The 27,981-nt window shown below is 43.9% G+C and overlaps 1 protein-coding gene across 1 annotated transcript; it reads left to right on the forward strand.

The window, feature by feature from the left end:
• Positions 1-16,637: 16,637 nt before the first annotated feature.
• On the forward strand, positions 16,638-22,599 carry LOC149438270 (uncharacterized). The gene has a single exon (XM_089660075.1). The coding sequence runs from the start codon at positions 16,638-16,640 to the stop codon at positions 22,215-22,217; it is 5,580 nt and encodes a 1,859-aa protein (XP_089516201.1). The 3' UTR covers positions 22,218-22,599.
• Positions 22,600-27,981: the final 5,382 nt, after the last annotated feature.

Below are 27,981 nucleotides of genomic sequence, written 5' to 3' on the forward strand. Positions count from 1 at the left end.
GAAGGTTTGTTTCATCTAGGAAGGGCACTTAGTATAATGCCACTCTCTAACTGGTGAGCACACCCTCATTCCCAGGCATAGTCTCTGGAAAAGAGGATGTAATACCTAATTGTTTGCTCCTTTCTGTGTTCTAAAGCCAGCCATACATGGGTCGAATTCCGAAAGAATTTTCTTTAGAAAATCTTTTTTTAAGAATTTTTGTTCAAGTTTTGCACCATTAGTGGGCCACAGAAACGGCCAATTTTCTTTTCAACCATCGAATTTGAGTGATCAGGCATGTTGGAAATTTTTTGAAAAACAAACTAATTTCTAATCAATGATGGGAGAATTGCACAATAAATATAATTGAAAAAGAATTGAGCATGAGCTGTGACCTGGAAAGAAAAGAAAATTCTTGGCCACGAAAATTCTTCTGTAGCAGCAGGAAGTGAAATTGAAGGCTTGGTTGGTCAAATTTCGAAATCAATGGTGGCACCATTGGGTTACAAAACGCACAAAATGTCTGATTTTCTAAAGAAAATTAATTCAGAATTCGACCCGTGTATGGCCTGCATAAGAGGTAATGCAGAGAAATTGGAATTAGAGGAAGGAGAGACTCCCATCCAGCGCTGGGGCTGCCATTGGCCAACGTCCAGTGGCGGCATTGGTTCTGGAGTCTGCGTGCCACTGTGTGGCATTTAGGAAGTTTGCTATACCCCAGGTACAGCACCATTTGTGACATCTGGGCAATGGCAGCTTCCAGTGCTGTATTGGAGCCATTCTGACAGGTGCCCTTTAAACAGATGACTTCAGTGGAGGAACTTTCCTTACAGCTACATACTCTGCTGCTCATATGCTCCAGTGTAATGACATCTGTGCCTGTATGATATCTATTTATACTGGATCTTTACACTGATGATCTCACAGGGTCTGCAGTCCAGATTTCTAGCTGTATTCCAGCAGAGGGATGGAATCCAAGAGGAGCTAAGGTCCTGCCAGTTGTGGTGACACATCAGACCTGCATGCACAGTGACATTATACACAAACCGAGAACACCACATACACCGCATACACCATTGATGGGCAACTACGGCCTTCCTGGACCCATGAGGCATTGCAAAAGTGACAGCTACAAGCATGACTCCCAGAGGCATGATGGGACTTCTAGTTCTGCAACAGCTGGACAGCCACAGTTGCCCACCCCTGGTGTCAGGGCCATGGATAAGGGGGTACCACCAGTCCTCCTGTATGGGGCCCAGGTCAGCAGGGGGGCCCAGGAAGCTGGGTAAATCGGATGTGCATTGGGAGGGTGATTGGCACAGTGGGAGTGCAATTACTGGAACCGATCCCCTGTATGGTTCTCTCTGCAGCAGCTGAAGACTGGCTTTTCCTCCTCTCTCTCCTGCTGATATTCGGCTGCTGCAGAGAGAACCATACAGGGGATTGATTCCAGTAATTGCCCCCCCGCCGCACCCATCACCCTCCCTGTGCATTGTACATTTCCCCCTGCTGACCAGGCTCCCTTGTGTGCTCCCACCCTTGCAGTGCTGCCGGCTTCCCTCCTCTCCTTCCCACCAGCAGCTGCAAGCACACAATAAGATCCTTCAGGATGGGAAGGTTCCGGTAAATATGCCACAAATCACACGGGATTGATTTTAGTAATAGCCCCCAGCCCCTCTCCCCGCACCTATCATCCTCCCTGTGCATCATACGGTTACCCATGTTGCCTAGGTCCCTCTGTGTGCCCCCCCCACCCACCCACTGGTAACTGCAAGCACACAATAGGATACTTCAGGATGACTAATAACAATAAGTGATCGTTACCGATTACTCGCTGTGTTCATTCACAACTGAAGCATAGTAAACTGTGTGTGTGGGGGGGGCTCTCAGGTTTGCTGTATGGGGCCCTGTAGTTTCTAACAGCAGCCTTGCCTGGTGTACACTGACCACCACTACACATAGACAGTCCAACACACATTACTATAGGTCTTCACTGACAACATGATTGCAGTGGAAACACAGAAAAATATCTAGAGCAAAACATGATTATTATTGATACATTTCTATTTCAGGATATGAAATGTAGTGCAGTAACATAAATTGCCAACAGGAGGCGTACCTGAGCGTACCTGAGCTCCTCGCCACTTCATCCGTAATGGACACCCTACCCTGACATCAAGTATATCCCTCATTCTTACCAACAACATGACATCATTTGTGAAAAACAAAATTAAAGTACTTTTATATCTAAAGCCAAGACTTTATTTTCTAATTTGGAGCAAGCAGGGAAGGGTTATAAACTTGGGTTTTTGCTATGCAGTCTGTGCCCCCATTGGGGAGCTTTGCCTTCACTTCTTGACCTGTCACAGGAAGTGAGAAAAAATATCTCCAAAGTGGGAGACAGTTGTCAGCAGATCAGGTGCCCCCATTGGAGAGTTCCCCTCTTTGCCTGTTCTTGGCACAGTTCTGGATTTTTGCTCACTGTCAGCCCCAGTGACAATGAACCAAAGAGGCATTCAGAAACGTTTTAGGTGCCCTGAAATTCTCATTGAACGTGAAAATTGGTACCAATTATATTTTTTTCGAGAGAGGAGAATAATGGGTTGTAGAAAGTCATTTATCTTATACATTAATGTAAAACTATAGGCAAAACTGTCTTTTTTATTTTGGATAGAACAAGTGTGGATTATAACCTCTGTCAGATTTTATTTTGCTCTCTGTGTCCCATTGGGGAGATTTCCCTTCACTTCCTGTCCCAGAGCCAAACAGGAAGGGAGAGGAAATCTATGCAAATTAAGGGAATTCCTTGGGGCCCCCAGAATCAGTGTCCCCATTGGAAGATTTCCCCTCTGTTACTTTTCTGGGGACAACCCATCATCACTGTGCTGCTCTACATAACCTGTGTGGTTCATAGCATTATTTTACCGAAAGGGTAGTTGGCGCTTGGAACAGACTCCCAGCAGAGGTGGTGAGTCAGTCAGCAGTAAGTGAATTCAAATATGCATGGGACAAACAGAGATCTATACTAAAAAAAAAGCTAAAAAATAAAAATATGTATAAATTAAAAAAGAAAATGGGGCAGATTCAATGGACCAATTCAGCCTTTTTCCACCATCATTCTCCTAGGTTTCTGGTTCAGGCTTTGCATATTTTTTCAACTGATCAGCAAACGTCCAGTGAGCCAAACTACTTGTGAGTAAACACTAGAGATTCCCAAACACAGTGGAATATTGAGCTCCACCCGGAGCGGGACACGGAGTGGGCAGGAGGGGTGGTGAACAGTCACACTCTAGATCCCTGGCTGGAAACTAATGGACCACGGCGTCATGTCTGTTCTGAGAGCTACTGGTGTCACACGTGTTCCAACATGCCCATTCATACCTCTGAACTGTCCCGGAACAGGATGGACCGTCTCAAGATTTCATTGAAATCCCAATGCCCTCCAGATCCAGGTTAAATGCCGGAGCACAGAACGAGTTAAATCCCGGAGCACAGAACGGGTTAAATCCCGGAGCAAAGAATGAGTTAAATCCCAGAGCAAAGAACGAGTTAAATCCCGGAGCACAGAATGGGTTAAATCCCGGAGCACAGAACGAGTTAAATCCCGGAGCACAGAACGGGTTAAATCCCGGAGCAAAGAACAAGTTAAATCCCGGAGCACAGAACGAGTTAAATCCCGAAGCACAGAACGGGTTAAATCCCGGAGCAAAGAATGAGTTAAATCCCAGAGCAAAGAACGAGTTAAATCCCGGAGCACAGAATGGGTTAAATCCTGAAGTACAGAACGAGTTAAATCCCGGAGCAAAGAACGAGTTAAATCCTGGCGCACAGAATGAGTTAAATCCCGGAGCACAGAATGAGTTAAATCCCGGAGCACAGAACGGGTTAAATCCCAGAGCAAAGAACGAGTTAAATCCTGGAGCAAAGAACGAGTTAAATCCCGGAGCACAGAACGAGTTAAATCCCGGAGCACAGAACGAGTTAAATCCCGGAGCAAAGAACGAGTTAAATTCCGGACCACAGAACGGGTTAAATCCCGGAGCACAGAACGAGTTAAATCCCGGAGTACAGAACGGGTTAAATCCCGGAGCACTGAACGAGTTAAATCCCGGAGTACAGAACGGGTTAAATCCTGGAGCACAGAACAAGTTAAATCCCGGAGCACAGGACGAGTTAAATCCTGGAGCACAAAACGAGTTAAATCCCGGAGCAAAGAACGAGTTAAATCCTGGCGCACAGAATGGGTTAAATCCCGGAGCACAGAACAAGTTAAATCTCCGAGCACAGAACGAGTTAAATCCCAGAGCAAAGAATGAGTTAAATCCCGGAGCACAGAATGGGTTAAATCCCGGAGTACAGAACGAGTTAAATCCCGGAGCAAAGAACGAGTTAAATCCCGGAGCAAAGAACGAGTTAAATCCTGGCACACAGAATGGGTTAAATCCTGGAGTACAGAACAAGCTAAATCCTGGAGCACAGAACGAGTTAAATCCCGGAGCATAGAACAAGTTAAATCCTGAAGCACAGGACGAATTAAATCCCGGAGCACAAAACGGGTTAAATCACGGAGCACAGAACGAGTTAAATCCTGGAGCACAGAACGGGTTAAATCCCGGAGCACAGAATGGGTTAAATCCTGGAGTACAGAATGAGCTAAATCCTGGAGCACAGAACGAGTTAAATCCTGGAGCACAGGACGAGTTAAATCCCGGAGCACAGGACAAGTTAAATCCCGAAGCACAGAACGGGTTAAATCCCGGAGCAAAGAAAAAGTTAAATCCCGGAGCACAGAACGGGTTAAATCCTGGAGCACAGAACGAGTTAAATCCCGGAGCACAGAACGGGTTAAATCCTGGAGCAAAGAACGAGTTAAATCCTGGAGCACAGAACGAGTTAAATCCCGGAGCACAGAACGAGTTAAATCCCGGAGCACAGAACGAGTTAAATCCTGGCGCACAGAACGGGTTAAATCCCGGAGCACAGAACGGGTTAAATCCTGGAGTACAGAACAAGTTAAATCCTGGAGCACAGAACAAGTTAAATCCCAGAGCACAGAACGAGTTAAATTCTGGAGCACAGAACGAGTTAAATCCTGGAGCACAGAACGAGTTAAATCTCAGAGCACAGAACGAGTTAAATCCCGGAGCACAGAACGAGTTAAATCCCGGAGCACAGAACGAGTTAAATCCTGTGGCAGCACTGTAGGCTCTCCTCTGCTCCCTCCTACGGGGTGCAGCTGTTGTGGGCACAGAAGGATCAGGTTCAGGATGTGGGAGCAGTAAAAATGTTATATTTACATTTCCCGAATGAACACTGATAGGTATTGATCGCTCATGTGTTCATTCATAACTGAAGCATAGTAAACTGCTTTGCTGTTCCCTTGAAATGTGCCTCATTTTTACCTTCAAAATGTGGGAGGCATGCCCACTCTTCACCCCATCTGCCCACAGCTGGCATGAAAAACATACCACACATAAGCAACTACCGTCTTGGTGGTAGAAAGCATGTGCTTGGTCACACGTGTGCAGTGCATGCTCTATGCCAACCATGGACAGCTGGAGCAAGGGGGTAGAGAATGGAAGCAGGGTGGCACACCCATTTTACGGCATGCATTAGCAATGGGGAGGGGGCCGCAGTTCCACATCCTTGCCCTGAGCACTGAACAAACCTGTCCCGGTACTGAGCTCCATGATAAATTGTTGATGATAAAAGGGATATGTGCTGTTTAAAGCTCATTAGGATACACTGGCAGCCCATTCAAGTGAATGAAGCTATGCTGCAACTGCCCTGCAAATGTGCACAATGCTCGCAGTTTCAATGCCATGGTGCGGCATTTAGAGGGTTAAAGCAGGCAGTTGAGGGGGTGACACATCGCCTCCTCACCACCTGTCAAATGAATCTGAAAACTGCTCCACCATGAACCGCATTTTAGAGAGGCAGCATGAGCCCCACAACAAAATGTAAATGAGTCCTCAATCCTTAAACTGGAACTGAACTCTAGATTTACAAAACTGTGAGCAGGCGGGCTCTTTATTGCAGAAGAGACATGCTATCAGGGCCTGGACAATGGGGGGTGGGAGGAACAAAAGCCCCGGGGGCAACAAGTTACTGGAGGTGGTGGTGGTGGGGGCGCACAGGTGAAGTGCAGTGAGAAGAATGTATGTGCAGGCAGTGCTGGACACAGCTTCCCGGCTGAAGGTTCCCAGACACGGTTCACTGCCCTCGGCACTGGTCTAAGATGAATACATTCTATTGTGTCAGGCGGAGTGATCTCCACTGACACGACTTCTAGTCCCGGCCCCTCGTGAAGTCATTCAGAGGGCGGGACAGGAACAGAGATTGGCACCAGCACTGACAAATCAGTGAGCATTTACTTTGCAGCAGCAGATTACACTGAGAGTGGGGTGGTAGAATGCTGTACTGGGGGGTTTGGGTGGGAGGAGCTAAGTGTACCAGGGGAGTGGGGGGAGCTGAATGTACTGGGGCAGAGTGGGAGGAGCTGAGTGTACTGGGCAGGGGCGGACTGACAACTCATGGGGCCCCCGGGCAATAAGGGATCATGGGGCCCCTGTGTCCTTGCCCAAACTCAAAAAAGCCTATGAAAAAGTTACCAGGGGCATCTAATGGGGCCCCCTACTGACCCAGGGCCCTCGGGCAGTGCCAAGTTTCCAAATGGTCAGTCCGCCCCTGGTACTGGGGGAGTGGGAGAAGCTGAATGTACTGGGGAAGAGTGGGAGAAGCGGAGTGTACTGGGGAGGAGGGAGGAACTGAGTGTACTGGGGGTATGGGTGGAGCTGAGTGTACTGGGACAGAGTGGGAGGAGCTGAGTATACTAGGGGTATGGGTGGAGCTGAATGTACTGGGACTGAATGGGAGGAGCTGAGTGTACTGGGACAAGGTGGGAGGAGCTGAGTGTACTAGGGGTATGGGTGGAGCTGAATGTACTGGGACTGAATGGGAGGAGCTGAGTGTACTGGGACAAGGTGGGAGGAGCTGAGTGTACTAGGGGTATGGGTGGAGCTGAATGTACTGGGACTGAATGGGAGGAGCTGAGTGTACTGGGACAGAGTGGGAGGAACTGAGCGTACTAGGGGTATGGGCGGAGCTGAGTGTACTGGGATAGAGTGGGAGTTGCTGAGTGTACAGGGGAGGAGCTGTGTGTACTGGGAGAGAGTGGGAGGAGCTGAGTGTACTGTGGATATGGGAGGAGCTGAGTGTACAGGGACAGAGTGGGAGGAGCTGAGTGTACTGGGGATATGGGAGGAGCTGAGTGTACAGGGATAGAGTGGGAGGAGCTGAGTGTACTGGGGATATGGGAGGAGCTGAGTGTACTGGGGCAGAGTGAGAGGAGCTCAGTATACTGGGGAGGAGGGAGGAGCTGAGTGTACGGGGGGGGGCTGAGGGGGAACTCTATGTCCTAGGGGTGGGAGGAGAACTCTGTGTCCTGGAGGGCTAAGGGCTGTGGAAGCTCTGTTCTGGGGGGCTAAGGGCTGTGGAAGCTCTGTTCGGGGGGGGGCTAAGGGCTGTGGAAGCTCTGTTCTGGGGGGGCAGCTCTGCATAGGGGACTGAAGGAGGGGGGAGCTTTATGTACTGGGGAGGTGGGGGAAAGGGGGAGGTCTGTGTAATGGGGGGACTAGGGGTGGGTGAGCTCTATAGTGGGCGGTGGGAACAAGAGGGAGCTAGGGGGTTGGGGGAGCACTGTACCAATGGAGTGGGTAGCTCTATGTACTGGGGAGGGTGGCAGGAGGGTGGAGCTCTGTGTAATGGGGGGACTTTCAGTTACACCCCCAGTCCAGGGACATGTTTACCTTTGCCACATGTTTGTGCTCTTATTTGAGACTTTTCAGTGGCACTATTTGATTCCATGCCACAAACATAACACAGTTGGCCCCATCCCCTTCTCTACCCAAGGGGGGGTGCAGTTTCCCATCTTCGCTCAGGGCGCAGGTTGCCCTTGTCCAGGCACTATATAATGAGCCTCCCTTCCTGCTCCCAGTCTTCTGTAGAACATACACTGAGCTGTGCATGCAAGGGAGTGCCTGTGTGCTGGGATACCTGAACTCCTGGGCAAGGGAGTGACATCATCCTGTGCTGGCCAATCAAGATGGTTGAAGACCGGCACCCAGAAGAAGCCCGGGACAACATACGGTGCTGGCGAAGGACCTTGCAAGTGTTGGACCTTTGAAGCAAAAGTAAGTATCACTGAGTTTAGTTTTTGTTCAATGGCCGTCTTTATGTAAAGCAGAACTCTAGCATGGAGGAAGGTAGGCGGCTCTCGCATGGCGTACTTGTACAACTATGACATACAAAAGCCCCCCATCCTTGTCCATGCTGGGTTTGCCCTCCTCCTGTGCTGACAGCTCAGCGATCCCATCGCTGCTCCATGATCCATGTTTTTACCATCTTCTTCTTTGCTTCCTCTTTTCTCTGCAGCCTTCGGACAGCCTCTGATGACGTCGCTCCGGCACATACACACTGGAATTACATCATTCCTGCACCTGGCTCCAATCTCTGTATTTTATAGATCCCGGAAGGGGCCAGGAGTGTACAAATAAAATTGCAAAGAGAAAGAGGAAAACTTTTTTTGGCAGAAAAGACATGCACAGTCTACCTTCTAAAAATGATTTTTACAGTTCAGATCCACTTTAACTGCCAAAAGTGTATATTGCACTGAACTTTTTATCCAACCCTTAGATTGCTGTGTTGGTTATTAACCGTAACGGGTAGAATAAAGAATTGGTAAAAGAGCACCACAGGGTTTAAAGTCTCACACAGGCAGCCAAAGGGATGGTAAAAGCAGGCAGATAAGCTGCAGATTTACTACCCCCATTCTCCAGCCACCCACCTAAACACATCAGAGCAGTCGCACAGGGATGTACCCATGGAAAAATAAAGCAACACAGCACAGATGGTACCACCACTGAACACCACACATTCAAGTGAATGGGGCTGCACTGCAACCACCCTGCAGCTGTATGTATTTGCAGTGTGGTAGGTCAGCATTTTGGGGGTTTATCAAAATCAGAAAGAAACAAAGTCATACACTGAGTGTAAAGCCCCCTATATGAGACAAGTGGTTAATCCGACAGAAAACAAGGCTTGTATCAGGAATTGAAGTATAAAAGATTAATTATTTATTCATAGCAGAAAAAATTGCAATGCATAAAAAGTAATGATGCACAGTGCTCAATACCCACAGTGTATACATAACAACACAAACAATACTATAAAAACAATGTCAATATAAGAACATCCGGACATCATATACAGTGTACAGTGTACATACATATACAGTTGTGTCCAAAATTATTCAACCCCCAATGCTGTAAAGGGGTTTAGGGACTATAGTGTACATTTGGAATTGTATTCAGAATCAAATCCTACAAGGACGTTGTAACTACCCAAATGCAACTAAAATGACATCAATTGTTTATGTAATACAGTAGTAAATGGTTCTTATGTGGTTTCTTCATTGCCACAATTATTCAACCCCTTAAAGACTACCACTCTGAAGAACAGAGGTTCATACAGGTGCTTTCCATCAGGTATTGAAAACACCTGTGGATGTCACCGAGCAGCAATCAAGCATAATAAGCACCAATTAGGCAGCTTTAAAATGACTGTGATACTCAGCTCCTTCTAGACATTTACTGGTGTGGTTACAAACATGGTGAAGGCAAGAGAATGGTCCAGGAAGACAAGAGAAGAGGTGATTTCTCTTCACAGGAAGGGCAATGGCTATAAGAAGATTGCAAAGATGTTAAACATACCAAGAGACACCTTAGGAAGCATCATTCGCAAATTCAAGGCAAAGGGCACTGTTGAAACGCTACCTGGTCGTGGCAGAAAGAAGATGCTGACTTCGACTGCTGTGCGCTACCTGAAGCGTAGAGTGGAGAGAAGTCCCCGTGTGACTGCTGAGGAACTGAGAAAAGATTTGTCAGATGTGGGTACAGAAGTTTCAGCCCAGACAATAAGACGCACACTGCGTAATGAAGGCCTCCGTGCCAGAACTCCCAGGCGTACCCCCTTGCTGTCTCCAAAGAATAAGAAGAGTCGACTGCAGTATGCCAAAAGCCATGTGGACAAACCACAAAAGTTGTGGGATAGTGTTCTGTGGACTGATGAAACAAAATTAGAACTGTTTGGGCCCATGGATCAACGCTATGTTTGGAGGAGGAAGAACAAGGCCTATGATGAAAAGAACACCTTGCCTACTGTGAAGCATGGTGGAGGGTCAATCATGCTTTGGGGCTGTTTTGCTTCTGCAGGTACAGGGAAGCTTCAGCGTGTGCAAGGTACCATGAATTCTCTTCAGTACCAGGAGATATTGGATGGAAACGTGATGCAGTCCGTCACACACCTGAGGCTTGGGAGACGTTGGACCTTTCAACAGGACAATGATCCCAAGCATACCTCCAAGTCCACTAGAGCATGGTTGCAGAGGAAAGGCTGGAACATTTTGGAGTGGCCATCGCAGTCACCAGACTTAAATCCGATTGAGAACCTCTGGTGGGACTTAAAGAAAGCAGTTGCAGTGCGCAAGCCTAAGAATGTGACTGAACTGGAGGCCTTTGCCCATGAAGAATGGGCGAAGATACCCGTAGATCGCTGCAAGACACTTGTGTCAAGCTATGCTTCACGTTTAAAAGCTGTTATAACTGTAAAAGGATGCTGTACTAAGTACTAAGATTGAATGTCACTTGGGGGTTGAATAAAACTGATAATGCTGTGAGCACAGAAAAGACATTTGTGGTTATTTCATTATAACTGTTATGTTATATTTGTCTGACCTACAAGTGCCTCTTTAATGTAAATGTAAGCAAGATGACTGAATGATCAAAAGCAATGTCAAACTGGCCAAAACACTCAATTTCAGTGGGGGTTGAATAATTTTGGACACAACTGTATATATATATATATCACCTGCAGAACACACAACACGTGAATTCACGCTTATGACTAACAATGATTCAATTCAATCGGTACTGCACCATATATATACAGTTGTGTTCAAAATAATAGCAGTGTGAACAGGTATTCCAGCCCAGGATGATTGGACTACATTCCACAGTTCTTCTCTATTTCTTGGTTTTGCCTCAGAAACTGCATTTTTGATGTCACCCCACAAGTTTTCTATTGGATTAAGATCCGGGGATTGGGCTGGCCACTCCATAATGTCAATCTTGTTGGTCTGGAACCAAGATGTTGCACGTTTACTGGTGTGTTTGGGGTCGTTGTCTTGTTGGAACACCCATTTCAAGGGCATTTTCTCTTCAGCATAAGGCAGCATGACCTCTTCAAGTATTCTGATGTATTCAAACTGATCCATGATCCCTGGTATGTGATAAATAGGCCCAACACCGTAGTATGAGAAACATCCCCATATCATGATGCTTGCACCACCATGCTTCACTGTCTTCACAGTGTACTGTGGCTTGAATTCAGTGTTTGGGGGTCGTCTGACAAACTGTCTCCGGCCACTACACCCAAAAAGAACAATCTTACTTTCATCAGTCCACAAAATGTTGCGCCATTTCTCTTTAGGCCAGTCAATGTGCTCTTTGGCAAATTGTAACCTCTTCAGCACGTCTTTTTTTCAACAGTGGGACTTTGCGGGGGCTTCTTGCAGATAGCTTGGCTTCACATAGGCATCTTCTAATTGTAACAGTACTCACAGGGAACTTTACACCTTCTTTGATCTTCCTGGAGCTGATTGTTGGCTGAGTCCTTGCCATTTTGGCTATTCTTCTATCCATTCAAATGGTAGTTTTTCGCTTTCTTCCACATCTTTCAGGTTTTGGTTGCCATTTTAAAACATTTGCGATCATTTTAGCTGAGCAGCCTATCATTTTCTGCACTTCTTTATATGTTTTCCCCTCTCCAATCAACTCTTTAATCAAGGTACGCTGTTCTTCTGAACAATGTCTGGAATGACCCATTTTCCTCAGAATTTCAGAGAGAAATGCACTGTAACCAGCATGTACAACATTTGCTGCCTTCCTTCCTTAAATAAGGGCAATAATTGTCACCTGTTTTTCAAAGAATGAATGACCTCACTAATAGAACTCCACACTGCTATTATTTTGAACATGCCCCTTTCAATTAGTGATTCAATTACACAGAATCAGCAGCATGCATGTCTTGACTGTTGGGTCTGTTGGATTTCTATTACTCTACTATACCTGCTAGTAAATTATTTGCCATGTAGAAATATCATTTCTACCAAAAACAGTGATTGATCAGGTTAGTGATGTCTGACTGCTATTATTTTGAACACAACTGTACATGCCCCAGGACCCATATGGCAATTGGTGGTTTCCAGTAATAATACTACTAGATTGGGAGAGATCTCCCCCTGCATGATGAATATCACAGAGGATGACAGGAGTGGTCTCAAAATCACCGACAGTAATCCAAAGATTGGAACTAAAGGAGATCAAAATGGCTGGAGGGATGATAATTGACATTTGGTGCATATGTAGCATAATTAGTATCCCAATGTCAACTTGGTATGTAGTCACTATTTAACCCGGCAGTATACAGTCACATAGATAGCACCAGCTAGGCCAACGTGGAGTAAATCGACCAACGCTGAGATAACAAATTGCCCATTCAGTAGCACAATAGCGGCTATACAAGATCAGTCTATAGATCCGTAGCAAGTCCACATTGAAGTAGGAGGCACAATAACTCCATCTAATATGTATCATCAAAATCAGGCTGCAATGGGGTGACATATCTCTAAAAAGTGATGCACTGCTGCACGTTTGAAGAAGCCCTAAGGCTAGGTTCACATCTGTGCGGGTGGTGCCACTGCAGATCCGCACGAAAACACACCTACACAGAGGAATGCGGAGCCGCGGGAGGGTACCATTAGTTCTAATGGCACGCCGCCTGCACTGGAGAATGCAACTGTACTGGGAACTGAGGTTCCTGTGCGGGCTGCGTTTTCAGAAGAAGTGCAGGGACTTCTCTGCGTGTCACCTAGCATGGGAGTCCATTCAAATGAATAGGCTCTTGTGTGCCACATATATGTGAACCGGGGCTTAGGCCTCATTCACACTAGTGCAAGTTCTCCTGCATCAGCTGTCAAGCTGCCACACACGACAAAGGAAATCACATTATTCTCTATGGTGCTAATCCCATCAATGCAACATGGTGCAATGCTAGTTTTGAAAAGGTGCAGATTAGCGGTTGCAGGTATATGTGTTTTTAGTGTGTTTTTGACAGAGTTGTGTATATAAATACCAGTCTCCTTCTCCAAAACAACAAATTGCATGAAATCGCATCAAAAAAGTGTATAAAAATGAGCTACAAAGACAAGCTGAAAAACGCACGATGATGCGGCAGAACCAGGCTTGAACCTAGGCTCCTAGATACGTTTTGTACTTCATAGTCTGTGACATCAGAGGTATGCAGGGTGTGTGTTCTAATACCTAAATATTTTGTAGTATCAGGTATCCCTCACCACCATCTCAGGAAATGTGGAGGTACAAGAAAGGCACTAACATATTCAAGGAGCAGCCAAACGCATTTCTTCATGTGACCTTGGAGCTATACAATCAAGGACAAGACAATCCTTCTACCTTCTGTCAACCCTGCACCGAAAAAACAACAGCACCACCACCAGGCAAAACACCAATAGTCACCACACCAAAATAATTCAAAGAAAAGCAAACACTTGCCTAATAAAACACAACTAAAACAAATACAGATTTTCAGAATATCCCCTGTGGCTCTGTGTAATTACAAGGGAAATAAAATAAAAATACAAAGATCAAGATTCCAAAAATAGCACAGGGGTTATTTGTGGTATGCAGATGCTAAATGCTAACAGATGAATAAAAGCATCCCTCATTTTGTCACATAAAACAGGGTTTTAGGACATTTACAAATTCACCTGGTCAAAACCAATACAACATCATTATTATATAACATACATCACAGAAAGTCCTGCATACACGAAATTTTAACCAACACATTTCTTAGAACGAAGTCTACTTTTTCAAGGAAGCACATACATTTCAAGTCTTAGATTGTAAGCTCCCAGGATCAGGCCCTCCTAACCCTCTTGTATTGAACTGTATTGTTGCTGTATTGTCTCCCGTTATATTGTAAAGCGCTGAGCAAACTGTTGGTTCTATATTAATCCTGTATAATAATAATAAGTGCTAAAGATAGTCTCCTAATAGAAAGTCAGTAGTCATATTTAAGGCATATGTCTTCTATAGAATGTCACAAAATCAGGAATGAGGAACGACTACAATCCAGCACATTAAAGTGTAAAGAGATACTCAGGGTAAATTTATCACAACAGCTTTTTCTGCATTAAGGTAAAAAAACGTTTAGGTGGAGCTCCCATCTCCTGTAAATACTTACCTGAGCCCAATCTTGATCCAGTGCTGTGCCCAAGAGCAGCGGTGCTGCTTTCTCTCTCCCTCCTCAATGGACTCAGTGAGAGCAGTGGCAGACATTGGCTCCTGCTGCTGTTAATCAAATCCTGTGACAAGGGAGCGGGGGGAGCTGCTGAGCAGCACTATGTGTGTCAATAGACACACACAATGCATCTCAGGATCAAGCCCGCAAAAGTACCCCCATCTTGCAAGCGGCTTGCTAGGGGAGGATTTCAGAAGGCATGAGGAGCCAATTATAGGGATGCACCCACAGGCATTTTTAGTTGAGCATTGTGCACTTGTATCCTAGCATTTCAGAAGCATGTTTCAAGCATTCTACATATGTATTCAAGCTTTAGGCATTTTTGTTTTAGCCAATAAAAAGCACTAATGGCAGGAGACCAGTTTTTTCAGGCTCAAAAATGCATGAAATACACCTGAAAATTTCTCAAAAATGCTTGATTCAAGCATTTGCAGGTGTTCCCATTAACGTCTATGATCCAAAAATGCCCAAATCTACTTCAAACGTAGCTCATGTAGGTTTTGGACTCTCAGAATTTGAGCTACAGGTGTCTGAGCACTCATATGTGAACAGCCCCTATTGAAATACATGGGATCAGGGGCGGACTGACCATTTGGAAACTCAGGCACTGCCCGAGGGCCAGTAGGGGGCCCCATGAGATGCCCCTATTGCCCGGGGCCCCATGAGTTGTCAGTCCGCCACTGCATGGGATTTAGGATGTTGAGACTTTTAGAGCTTCTTGAGTTTTTGGAGCTGTATATATTTATATACAGATTAGACAGTGGAAGACCTGCTCGTTCTTGTTCCTTGTGCTCTACAATACAGTTAAAGGAGACAAGTTGAAAGGAGTTGACTTTTATTTACACTTTTCACCTTGTCACCCTTGTAATGATAGCCTTTGTTACCCTTAGCTCAGTTGGCCCCTTCCATGCTCTTCCATTTGTGTGCAATGATTGGATCTTCTGACAACCAAAATAGTCATTCCCTAGAATCCCAACAAAGGGATCATCTCAAGCAATCAAATCAGGCAATTTTAGTATTTTTCCTATTTGTGTTTGTTTTGATTCCCCTCATTCACCAGCCCTCTTCCTGCAAAGCTGCCAAGTGACCCAAATTTTGAAAGATGGTTCTGACTTGTTCATATTTGACAACAAACATAAAAAATAAAACAGACTTCTCATTGTGAACAATGGCAGTGAGACATCTGTCCCTCTTCTTACCCACCAGAATTTGCAGCTTAGTTGACATAGTTTACCTCAGTTGACACCTTCCATGATTTTCTATTTGTGTGCAATGGTTGGATCTTCTAACAACCAGAATAGTCATCCCCCTGGGGAAGTCCAACACTGCAGGATCATCTTAGGCTAATTAATCCGATTGCAGTTTGGACAACCTTAGAATTTGTTCAATTTCTTGGCAAGTTCAGGAAACTCAGTAGCACAGACATATTCTATGTGTGTAAAGCCTACACCAGACACATCTTCCCCAACAGAGAGAATTTTGGAAAAGGCAGAGAAGTTCTTGGCTAATCTAATGGAAGTAGATTGGGGAGAGGCATAAGTCAGGGGTGAAGATATCTCCCTGAGAGCATTGATGGTGTGCTGCCACGCAGCTTTACTGTTTAGCTGTTGTTATTTACATGTTATGTTATAATGTTATTTGGTATCATCCACACACCCCTGCTGTTTCTGACTAGTTGGTTGCTTCCACCCTTCATTTCCTGTTGTAACACCATTTTAGTTTAGTGGTTATCAAGATGCTGTAGAGTGAGGAGGCTATGTACATCACTGGAAATTTACCTATGAAAACACCTTTATGTTCACACCTTTGTTACCTTGAAGCATAAAGAAGCATTGGAAAATACCTCTGAAGTTGTTATTCATTGAGTAAACTATCTGTTAAGGCGATCATTCAACTTGCTGCACACATTCTGACAGACTGGGTCTAAACGAATCTCGCCACAAGTACAACCGATGCCAAGACAGAACAGTAAATCTCCATGAGAATTCATCACACATCCATCTCTGCAGCTTCAGAACTGTGAGTAACCATTCTCCTGTATGAAGAACAGTAATCTTGTCTGTGCACTGAGTGAAGCATCCAGTGTGAGCCAGGCTGCTGCTCTAGCTGCCTCATTGCAATAGACATTGCGCTCCCCAGCTCAGCCTGCTTGCAAATAAAAGTAACTACAGATTTCTGCAGATTTCCAACAAGACATTAAAACTACAGCACTTGTCATTATGTCTGACAGAGATCCCACTTATGAGTCACCTGCATGTAATCAAGATACAACAGACACCATGCTGCATTCTGCCCGTCCTGTTAGAGCCCCTCATCCATCTTTGAAGGCAAGGGAGGCTTATGATGCAAGTAAGGAAGAGACATACAGTAACCTGACTGCATTATGGGAGAAAACTTTAAGTTGTATAACAGCCAGTAATGAAACTAGCAACAATTCTGAGCAATTGAACACTGCCCTCTCAAGGGTTAAGAAGGCATTTGAGAATTATAAAAGACTTTCTGAAAAGTACTCTTCCCTTTTGTCACATTCCAATGTAGAGGAAGCTTCAATAGAATTAAAGAACTTTATTTCTACTGACCAGCAGAGACATACCACTTATCTTGAAGCAAAGACACAGATAGAGGGTAGATTAGCACAACTACATGAAACTACATCCTGTATATCTGCTTCTTCCAGACACTCAGGAAAATCAAATAGATCTGCCCGCTCATATCATAAATCATCTTCTAAGTCATTGCGGTCCTGCTCTGTAAGGTCAACACTGAGCGACCAAATACTCAAAGCTCGCCAAAAGGTTGCAGTAGCCCAGGTTCAAGCCACCTGTTCTGAAAGGGAAGCAGCCTTCAAGGCAGAAGCTAAATGCAAGGAAGCAGAAGCTAAATGCAAGGAAGCAGCCTTCAAGGCAGAAGCTAAAAGCAAGGAAGCAGCCTTCGAAGCAGAAGCTAAACGCATTCAAGCAAGAATACAAGCAGAATCAGAGGCTCAGCTAGAAATCCTTCAGAAAAATAGAGAAAAGGAAGTAGCCTTAGCGGAATTATCTGTCTTGGAACAAGCCCTTTTAGAAGAAGAAGGAGCATATTGTCCCAGCTTGGCTGCTTGTCAAGACCCTGTTGAAAGGACCCTACAGTTTGTCTTAACCCAGAACCACAATGATACAGTTCCACCTACAGGTGGAGATTCTTCCCATAATCATCCAGCAAGTCAATCAGAAGGCAACATGTCGTCAAAGCAAGCTGATCAACCAGACGCACCTTCCAACAGAGACACTCCACAACTACCACGTGCCACAAAATTAAGTGTACCAACCTATCCAGCTCATGTGCCACCACAAACATATGTGAATAGAGATTACAAGGGCACAACAGAAGACTACAGAGTGAACTCTATACCTCCTGTAATACAGTTAACTTCAACTTCAAACGCACAGAGATCTTCAGACACCAGACCCTTACCTGGATTGAACCCATCTGCAATACCTTTCTCTCCACCTATCAGCCAGCATCAGATACCAACCATGATTCAAGATGGTGCACCATCAGTATCACCTGTGGATGTAAAAACTGAAAGGGTTGATATTGCAGAGTTCAGCAAGTACATGATTCGGCGAGAGTTAATTACTACTGGACTGTCTAGATTCGACGATCACCCAGAGAACTATAGGAGTTGGAGATCTACATTTAAGGCGGTAACCAAGAACTTGGACATTGAACCTCAAGCAGAACTTGACTTACTAATAAGGTGGTTGGGGCATCAATCTTCAGAACAAGTAAAGAGACTTAAATCTGTCTACATTTATAACTTTGAAGCAGGCCTCAATGCTGCCTGGGAACGTCTGGAACAAGACTATGGGAGCCCCGAAGTCATTGAATCTGCCTTATTCCAGAGACTAAAGGACTTTCCTAAGATTTCTGTTAAGGACAATCATAGGCTTAGAGAGTTAGGTGACCTCCTTCATGAACTTGAAATTGCTAAGTCAGATCCTAGTTTGCCAGGTCTTAGCTATTTAGACACTGCTCAGGGCGTAAATCCTATTGTAGCAAAGTTGCCTAGTCATCTCCAGGGAAAGTGGACTAGCGTAGGATCAAAGTATAAATATGAACACCATGTTTCTTTTCCCCCCTTTTCCTATTTTGCAGAGTTCGTCAGGAAGATCGCAAGAACCAAGAATGACCCAAGCTTCCTGTATCCAGATACAACCATCTTTCCTTCAACTACGTCAAAGGGTATTGCCACCAACAGTAAATTCAAGGACTTAAGGCATCCTATTGTCGTGAGGAAGACCGCTATCACGTCCAACGTCTTGGCTACAGACACTAAATTACAAGATACCAAGGCAAGTAATCTTGATCAACAGTGTCCCATTCATAATGCACCACATTCTCTCTCCAAATGTCGTGCATTTAAGGACAAGCCTATTGAAGAACGCAAGACATTTCTCAAAGAACATAATATCTGTTTTAAGTGTTGTGCATCCTCCGATCATTTCTCTAGAGACTGTAAGATCGCCATCAGATGTTCCCTGTGCAACAGTGCGAGGCATGTGGACGCTCTTCATTCAGACCTGTTCAAAGGGAAACCTACACCCGGCAGCAACCCCAAGACCACCTCAGATGATGGCGGGGAGAGAACCGAGCAACATGCCAACCCCGTAACCACAAGATGTACAGAGGTGTGTGGAGAAGGGCTTCATAGCAAGTCTTGCAGCAAGATATGTCTTGTAAGGGTTTTTCCTGAAGGATGTCCACAAAATGCTATAAAAATGTATGCCATACTCGACGATCAGAGCAATCGTTCATTGGCAAGTACAGAATTCTTTGACTTATTCAACATTCATGGAGAGGCCTGGTCCTATACCTTGCAGACATGCGCAGGAAGGGTCAATACTTCTGGAAGAAGGGCCCATGGCTTTATAGTGGCATCAGAATATGAGAACATAGAGTTTCCTCTTCCTACTCTAATCGAATGTGATCAACTACCGAACAACAGAGAAGAGATCCCCACACCTGAGGTTGCACATCATCACCCTCATTTGAGCCACATTGCTAAATGCATTCCTACACTTAGCAAGGATGCGAAGATCTTGATTCTTCTAGGGAGAGACATTCCTAGAGTTCATAAAATAAGAGAGTTATGTAACGGTCCAGATGATGCTCCTTATGCCCAGAAACTTCATCTTGGATGGGTGATAATAGGAGAAGTTTGTTTAGATCAATCTCACAAGCTCTTGGATGTAGCTTCCTACAAAACTAATGTGAAGGGATCATACACCTATCGATCGATGAAATGTCCATTGCACTATTATGTGAAGGAAAGACTTGATTTCAATCCTGAAGTTCCATATCAAGCACTCCAAGGCATTACTTGCAAGCTCACTTCTTACAAGGATCTTGGTGATGCAGTGTACCAGACTACTTGTGATGACAACAAGATTGCTCCTTCGGTCGAAGACAAGGAGTTTATCAAGATTATGAATGAAGAGTTCTTCAAGGACAACTCCAACAGTTGGGTAGCCCCATTACCCTTTCGTGTACCAAGGCTTACTCTCCCTAACAATCGAGAACAAGCTTTAGTCAGATTTGCTGCACTTAAGAGAGACTCCTTGAAAGTATTGGAAGAACTTAATATCCCACGCTGCTATTCACCTACTTCAACTTCAAGAAGTCAGAGGAAAGAGATTCATATCTTTTGTGATGCGTCCACCGAGGCTATAGCGGCCGTGGCTTATCTCAAGATCATAGATTCCTCCGGGAGATCCCATGTCGGGTTTCTTCTAGGAAGAGCCAAGTTAGCTCCAAAACCGGCTCACACTATTCCAAGATTAGAATTGTGTGGAGCAACCCTAGCTGTTGAAGTTGCAGAATTCCTGCAAAATGAAATGGACACTGAAATTGATCAGGTTAAGTACTACACTGACAGCAAGGTCGTACTTGGCTACATATGCAAGTACATAAGAAAGTTCTATGTGTACGTGGCTAACAGGGTAGAACGAATAAGAAAAATCAGTAGACCTGAACAATGGAACTATGTCCCGACTGGTTTGAATCCCGCCGACATTGCCACGAGGTCAGTGCCAGCAGTTGTCCTCACGCAAACCATTTGGTTTACAGGACCCAAGTTTTTAACAGATCAGTCTTCTACAAACTCAGAAGAAGATATCGATTTCTACCTGGTGGATCCAGACACTGATCAAGAAATCCGCCCTGAAGTTATAACATTGAGTTCTAACATCTGCTCAAGAAGAAATTTGGAAGTAAGACGTTTTGAACGTTTCTCTTCTTGGAAAAGATTGGTGAAGACTATAGCAAGATTGAGTCATATTGCACAGATTTTCCACAAGTCCAACCAGACATCGTCTTGTCATGGATGGCACACTTGCAAGGAGTCACCCAATGCGTTAGAGTATGAGAAGGCAGAGTTATTTATCATACGTCGTGTGCAAGAAGAAGTCTTTGCAGAAGAGATTAAGTGTTTGAGAGGCAATAGACCAGTCTCAAGGGGTAGCCCACTATTCAAACTGAACCCAATAATTGACAATGAAGGCATGCTTAGAGTTGGGGGACGACTGAATAAGTCAAACCTGCTAAGAAGGGAACAGAACCCTTTGATAGTACCAAGAAACCACCATTTGGCAACCTTGATTATCCGGCATTACCATGAGAGAGTCAGACATCAAGGAACACACTATACTGAAGGTACCATCAGAGTTGCAGGGTTCTGGATAATTGGAGCGAAAAGACAAATAGCCACGATTATTCATAACTGTGTCAAATGTCAGAAGTTGAGAGGTAGACAGCAGTATCAACAGATGGCTGACCTACCCGCAGACAGACTGAGTGAAGATGCACCCTTTACATATGTTGGAATCGATGTGTTTGGACCATGGATAGTAATGGCCAGAAGAACTCGTGGTGGTGAAGTCAACAGCAAAAGATGGGCTGTAATGTTCACTTGTTTAAGTGTAAGAGCTGTACATATCGAAGTGATTGAGTCAATGGACACTTCAAGTTTTATCAACGCTCTAAGGAGATTTCTTGCTCTAAGAGGTCCTGTGAAGTTGTTGAGATCAGATTGTGGAACTAATTTCATTGGTGCTTGCAGAGAGTTACAGATAGACCAACAACAAGTTGGAAATTATTTGAGTGATCAAGGCTGCGTATGGAAATTCAACCCACCACACTCTTCGCACATGGGCGGAGCATGGGAACGCATGATTGGGATGGCAAGGCGCATACTGGACTCAATGTTGCTTGATGTAAGTTCTTCACGCCTTACCCATGAGGTGCTCACCACATTCCTTGCTGAGGTCGCAGCAATAATCAACTCAAGACCATTGACTGCCGTATCTACAGACCCAGAATTTCTGACTATCTTAACTCCAGCTACATTATTGAGCAGGAAGATTGGACAGATTCAAGTGCCAAAAGGTATTTTCGATGAAAAGGACGTATATAAACGTCAGTGGAGATACGCTCAATACCTTGCAGATCGTTTCTGGGACAGATGGAGGAAGGAATACCTCACACTTCTTCAAGGACGTAAAAAGTGGCAAACCCAGAAGCCCAATTTAAAGGAAGGGGACCTAGTCCTGCTAAAAGACCAGCAAACTCACCGGATCCAGTGGCCAGTTGGACTTATTACAAAAGCCATTGCCAGTGATGATGGAAGAGTCCGAAGTGTGGAAGTCAGGATCGTTAAGGACGGAGACTCAAAAACCTTTCTCAGACCAGTCACTGAGATTGTCCTAATTATGCCTGCTTCTAGTAATTCTGATTCAGTGTTATGTGAGGGAGTCACTTAAGACCTCTAATATAGCTAACTTGCAGAATTGAGAAGGTTAGATAGTATTTTACTGTATGCAATGTTCATAGTATTTTAAAAGGAAGAAAATAATTGTGTAGTGGTATCTCTCGATACCAGACGGGGAGTGTGCTGCCACGCAGCTTTACTGTTTAGCTGTTGTTAGTTACATGTTATGTTATAATGTTATTTGGTATCATCCACACACCCCTGCTGTTTCTGACTAGTTGGTTGCTTCCACCCTTCATTTCCTGTTGTAACACCATTTTAGTTTAGTGGTTATCAAGATGCAGTAGAGTGAGGAGGCTATGTACATCACTGGAAATTTACCTATGAAAACACCTTTATGTTCACACCTTTGTTACCTTGAAGCATAAAGAAGCATTGGGAAATACCTCTGAAGTTGTTATTCATTGAGTAAACTATCTGTTAAGGCGATCATTCAACTTGCTGCACACATTCTGACAGACTGGGTCTAAACGAATCTCGCCACAAGTACAACCGATGCCAAGACAGAACAGATGGTAAAGCTGGGTATACACTGGTAGAATTTCATTTTTTGTTGTAAGAACATTGAACGAACATTCATTTGTTTTTCTAATTATTTGTGTGGTCAAATCAATGTTCATTTGCTACTCCAGTGACAAGAACATTTGAAGGCGCAGGATGTAAATTATTTTCAGATGCACACATTTCTAGCAGTGTATGTGGTTTTCGTTTGGTAAAGTATAGTCATTCCAAAATCGAATTCCAAAATAAAAACAAACAAAAACTTGATCTACTTTTAGGCGACATATAAATGAGTTATCATACATTTTTTCTTAAAAATTGCTGTAAAAAATTTTTGTTTAAAATTCTACTAGCATATACCCAGCGTCTTCAAAATCACCAGAACTTCAAACTTCACTTGCAACTTGATGAATGAAGTTTAGCTCAGTTGGCACCTTCCAAGCTTTTCCATATGTGTGCAATAATTGAATCTTCTATTACCCAGAATAGTAATCCCCTAGAGAAGCCCAACACTGCAGGGTCTTCTTAGGCAATCAAACCAGGTTGAAGTTTTGTCAACCTTAGTATTTTTTTTATTTCTTTGTATTATATATTGCAATATATTCAGGACACGTTCTATGTGTGTAAAACCTAAACCAGATGAATTCTCCGCAACAGAGAGAAGTTTGGGATTTGCGGAGAGGTTCCTGACTGTTCTGATGAGAATGTTCGGTTCAGGTCAGGTACACAGGGAGGATTAAAGAAAGGCATAAATTGGTCATGAAAGCATCTCCCAGATAGCAATAACAGTAAGACATCTGTCTTTCGAAAAACCACCAGAACTTGCATCAAAGTTCACATTTGTCCTCTTGTGGAAGAAGTTTTGCTCAGTTGGCACCTTCCATGCTTTTTCATCTGTGTGCAATGATTGGATCTTCTGGCAACTACAATAGTCTTCCCTTAGAGAAGGACAGCATGGAGGGATCTTCTAAAGTGTTGGACTCCACATTTTCTAAACAAAGGGACAGTTTACAGTCCTTCAGACTTTAGTCCTCATGCACACTTGACATTTTTACAGCTGCTGTTTTTGGCTTTTGACGTTTTTTTCTACAGCTATTAAACCCCCCAGCATGTTATCCTATGTGTCCATGCACACATAGACTGTAATCAATGTTTTTGTGGCTGGAAAAAAACCCCAGGACTAGTGGGCTTCTAGAGGAGTTTTTTAGCTGTAAAAATGCTGTAACACTGAAAAATGCTAAAAAATGTGGCAAAACACGGTAAAACGTGGTAAAATGCCGCAAAGCAGCGATTTTGGACTTTTTTGGTAAAAAAAATCCGCTACAAACCGCAAACGCAGGAAAACGCTGCTGAACGCTAATGCAAAAACGCTAAAAAAAAAGCTGAAAAACTCACGTTTTTAACGTGCCTTTACACAGGTAATGTTACTTGCATTATCAAAATGTCCAATGTGCATGAGGACTTAGGGGGGCTGGATTGTGGCCACTGGAAGTAGAAAATGTCCGGACATCAGTGGGAGTAAATAATAATGGTGTCAGTGAGAGAAATTGTGCCCCATCATTGGCGTCATTGGATGGGAAGAATCATGCCTCATTATTGGTGTCAGTAAGAGGAATTGTGCCCCATCATTGGCGTCATTGGATGGGAAGAATCATGCCTCATCATTGGTGTCATTAGGAGGAACTGTGCCCCATCATTGACGTCATTGAATGGGAAGAATCATGCCTCATCATTGGTGTCATTAGGAGGAACTGTGCCCCATCATTGGCGTCATTGGATGGGAAGAATCATGCCTCATCATTGGTGTCATTAGGAGGAACTGTGCCCCATCATTGGCGTCATTGAATGGGAAGAATCATGCCTCATCATTGGTGTCATTAGGAGGAACTGTGCCCCATCATTGGTGTCATTAGATGGGAAGAATCATGCCTCATCATTGGTGTCATTAGGAGGAACTGTGCCCCATCATTTGTGTCATTGGGAATAATTGTGCCCCTTTGTTGGTGTCAGTGGGGGGGGGTGGATTATGTCCCATTGTTGGTGTCAGAGGATGAAATATTGCTCCAAGGGCCACATCCAAGCCCCGGGCAGGAGTTTGTAGATCAGTGATCTAAAGCAATAAAATCAGGTTGTATTTTGGCCAGCATTACAGTTTTTTATTTGTATTCTATAATGTTGTTTATTCAAGTAAGTCAGCAATAGTAATACATACACATTCTTTGGGTGTAAAACCTAAAGCAGATAAATGTTCCCCAATGGAGAGAAGTTTGGGAATGGCAGAGAAGTTCCTGGCTAATGTGATGAGAAATCCCGGCTCAGGTCAGGTGCACAGAGAAGATTCAGGAGAGGTATAAATCAGGGGTGAAGGTTAATTGTTACAGGAGCTATAAACTCTTACCGCAGCTATAAATCGCTTCCTTGTATTCCCCAAGGTAACAAAACACAGGCCGGACTGGACTTTAATTATTGATAGAAAGTAAAATCCAGCAACATTCCAGGAATACTGCACATTTTCCAGATGTGTAAACTGCACCAATCACGATTTCCACATTCAAACAGAGCCAGGGGGTTAATATGTAACCAGAAATAGAGTTTTTACCTTGTGGATCAAAACACATCACATCCATATCTTGAGTCAATCAAAAACAAGGGTAGTGTTGGCAACAGCATAAAAACATTCCCTCTAAAATTGCATAGCAACGTTTCGCATCAATAATAATCTTTTTTCAAACAAGGAGTACCAAGCGCATATTACAGTGATATACTTTATATACACACACCATGTCAATCATCATGAAAGGACAAAACCCCCTTTACTCCAAATAAAGTCATTTATTGAAAGCTTATCATCTTAGTGCAATGCTAGAGGATGTTGAAATTTAGCGGTCTGGACTGAAAGTTTTAACACAAAAATAGCAACCGTCCCAACCTATAACCAGCCTTAGCAGTAAGGTGCACATGGAAGGGCAATGCACATCACAGACAAAAAAAGGATTTCCCAGCAACACGTACCAGCCAGCCTGCAAAACAACCAATTTGGCTCTGTCTAACAGTATGCATTAGAAACAGAGGGTTTTGTTTGCACACATTTGCAAATTCATGTGTAAGCCGCAGTCCCACGTCAAGGGTCCTCTGTATACTGTGGATCTAACCAAAATTTCCAAAGCCTCCATAGTAGGTGCACATGTATAAATGGATAGGTTAAGGGCAGGTGTGCCTGGAGGAGACCAGCTCTCTTTCAGGGACGCATGTGATGCCCAGTAATACAAAATGACAGCAGAGGCATCCAGTGCTTCCCCGAGTTCAGATTAGCCAACTACATAAAAATGGCAGCCGTCCCAACCTATAGCCATATCCAAGATACACCCGTTATTACCCTCTGAAACCACTAAGCAACTTATTCTCTCCCTGGTTATCTCTCATCTTGACTATTGTAACTCCGACCTCATCGCAGGCTATCCCCTCTTCAGTCACCTTACTAACCATTCCATATCTGCCACCCCTCTCTGCCAATCCCTCCACTGGCTTCCCATTGCGCAATGGATAAAATTCAAAACATTAACAATAATGTATAAACTCATTTATAACTCTGCCACCAATTATATCACCAATCTTGTCTCCAAATATCACCCAAACCGTCCTCTCCGGTCCTCCCACAACCTCCTGCTCTCTAGCTCCCTTGTCTGCTCCTCCGATGCTCGTCTCCAGGACTTCTCCAGAGCTTCCGCCATCCTCTGGAACTCTCTACCCCAATTTATCAGACTATCGCCTACTCTGCTCACTTTTAGGCAATCCCTGAAAACCTATCTCTTCAGGGAAGCCTATCCTGCCCTCAGCTAATACTGGAATCTTCTATTCCTCCTACCAGTCCATCCCCCACAGTTATTACCTTTTTGTACCACCAGCCCCTCCGTCTTAGATTGTAAGCTCCGAGGAGCAGGGCCTTCCTAACCTTCTTGTATTGAACTGTATTGTTGCTGTATTGTCTCCCTTTATATTGTAAAGTGCTGAGCAAACTGTTGGCGCTATATAAATCCTGTATAATAATATTAATAACCAGCCTTAGCAGTAAGGTGCACATGGAAGGACAATGCACGTCACAGACAAAAAATGGATTTCCCAGCAATACTTACCAGCCAGCCTGCAAAACAACCAATTTGTCTGTCTAACAGTATGCGTTGTAAACAGAGGGTTTTGTTTGCACACATTTGCAAATACATGTGTAAGCCACAGTCACACGTCAAGGGTCCTCTCTATACTGTGGACCTAACCAAAATTTTCAAAGTTTCAAAAATTTTCAATCAAAAACAAAGGTAGTCTTGGCAACAGCATAAAAACATTTCCTCTAAAATTGCATAGCAATGTTTCGCATCAATAATAATCTTTTTTCAAACAAGAAGTACCAAGCACATATTACAGTGATATACTTTATATACACACCATGTCAATCATCATGAAATGACAAAACCCCCTTTACTCCAAATAAAGTCATTTATAGAAAGCTTATCATCTTAGTGCATTGCTAGAGGATGTTGAAATTTAGCGGTCTGGACTGAAAGTTTTAAGCCTAAACTTAGTTAAAGAAAAAAAAAAAAAAAACAGCACAAGGGATGCTGCCTACATTCAATGAAAAGTGTACAAATAAAACTTAAGCGCAACAAATAACTCCTCAAATTCCTGTACTGCTGACACTTACATGTGTTTCCACACACAAAAGATATGTCATAAAATAGTGCCGCACATATATCTCTATAACCTCATATATGAATTAAAGCATCCAAACCATGTGATGATGCAACAATAGTAAATACACTGAATACAACTTAAAAGTCCATAATGCGTGCTTGATCCATGCCTTTATAATTTGTTCACAAAACAGGTGCTCTTTATTGCTTACATCCACATGTATTCTTAAAGGTGCTCCTCCACCAGAGACATACATATATACTCTCACCTCCTTTTATGACCCAAATTGCACAGGTCAAATACCGCTTTTCCCTTTTAACCCGGGTAGGTATACTGCATAGATGACTCCACTTTCCTCCTCACTCTGCTGCAAACAGTACCGTCTCCTCTTTATCCCACAAATCCTCTGCATATGTAAACAGAAACACTCGCCATAGTGTAGTATATAAATATAGCATGATTTATTAAAAAAAAAAAAGTTCACTCACATTTAAGTGTCCTGCTGGGACACCACAGTAAAAAACTTTGTTATAATGTATTTTCAATGTGTTCAGGAATTTCCAAGATGG

This window comes from Staurois parvus, unplaced genomic scaffold, assembly GCF_062004578.1.
Source record: "Staurois parvus isolate SC_StPar_1 unplaced genomic scaffold, SC_StPar_1.0 ptg001200l, whole genome shotgun sequence".
Taxonomy (NCBI): Eukaryota; Metazoa; Chordata; class Amphibia; order Anura; family Ranidae; genus Staurois; species Staurois parvus.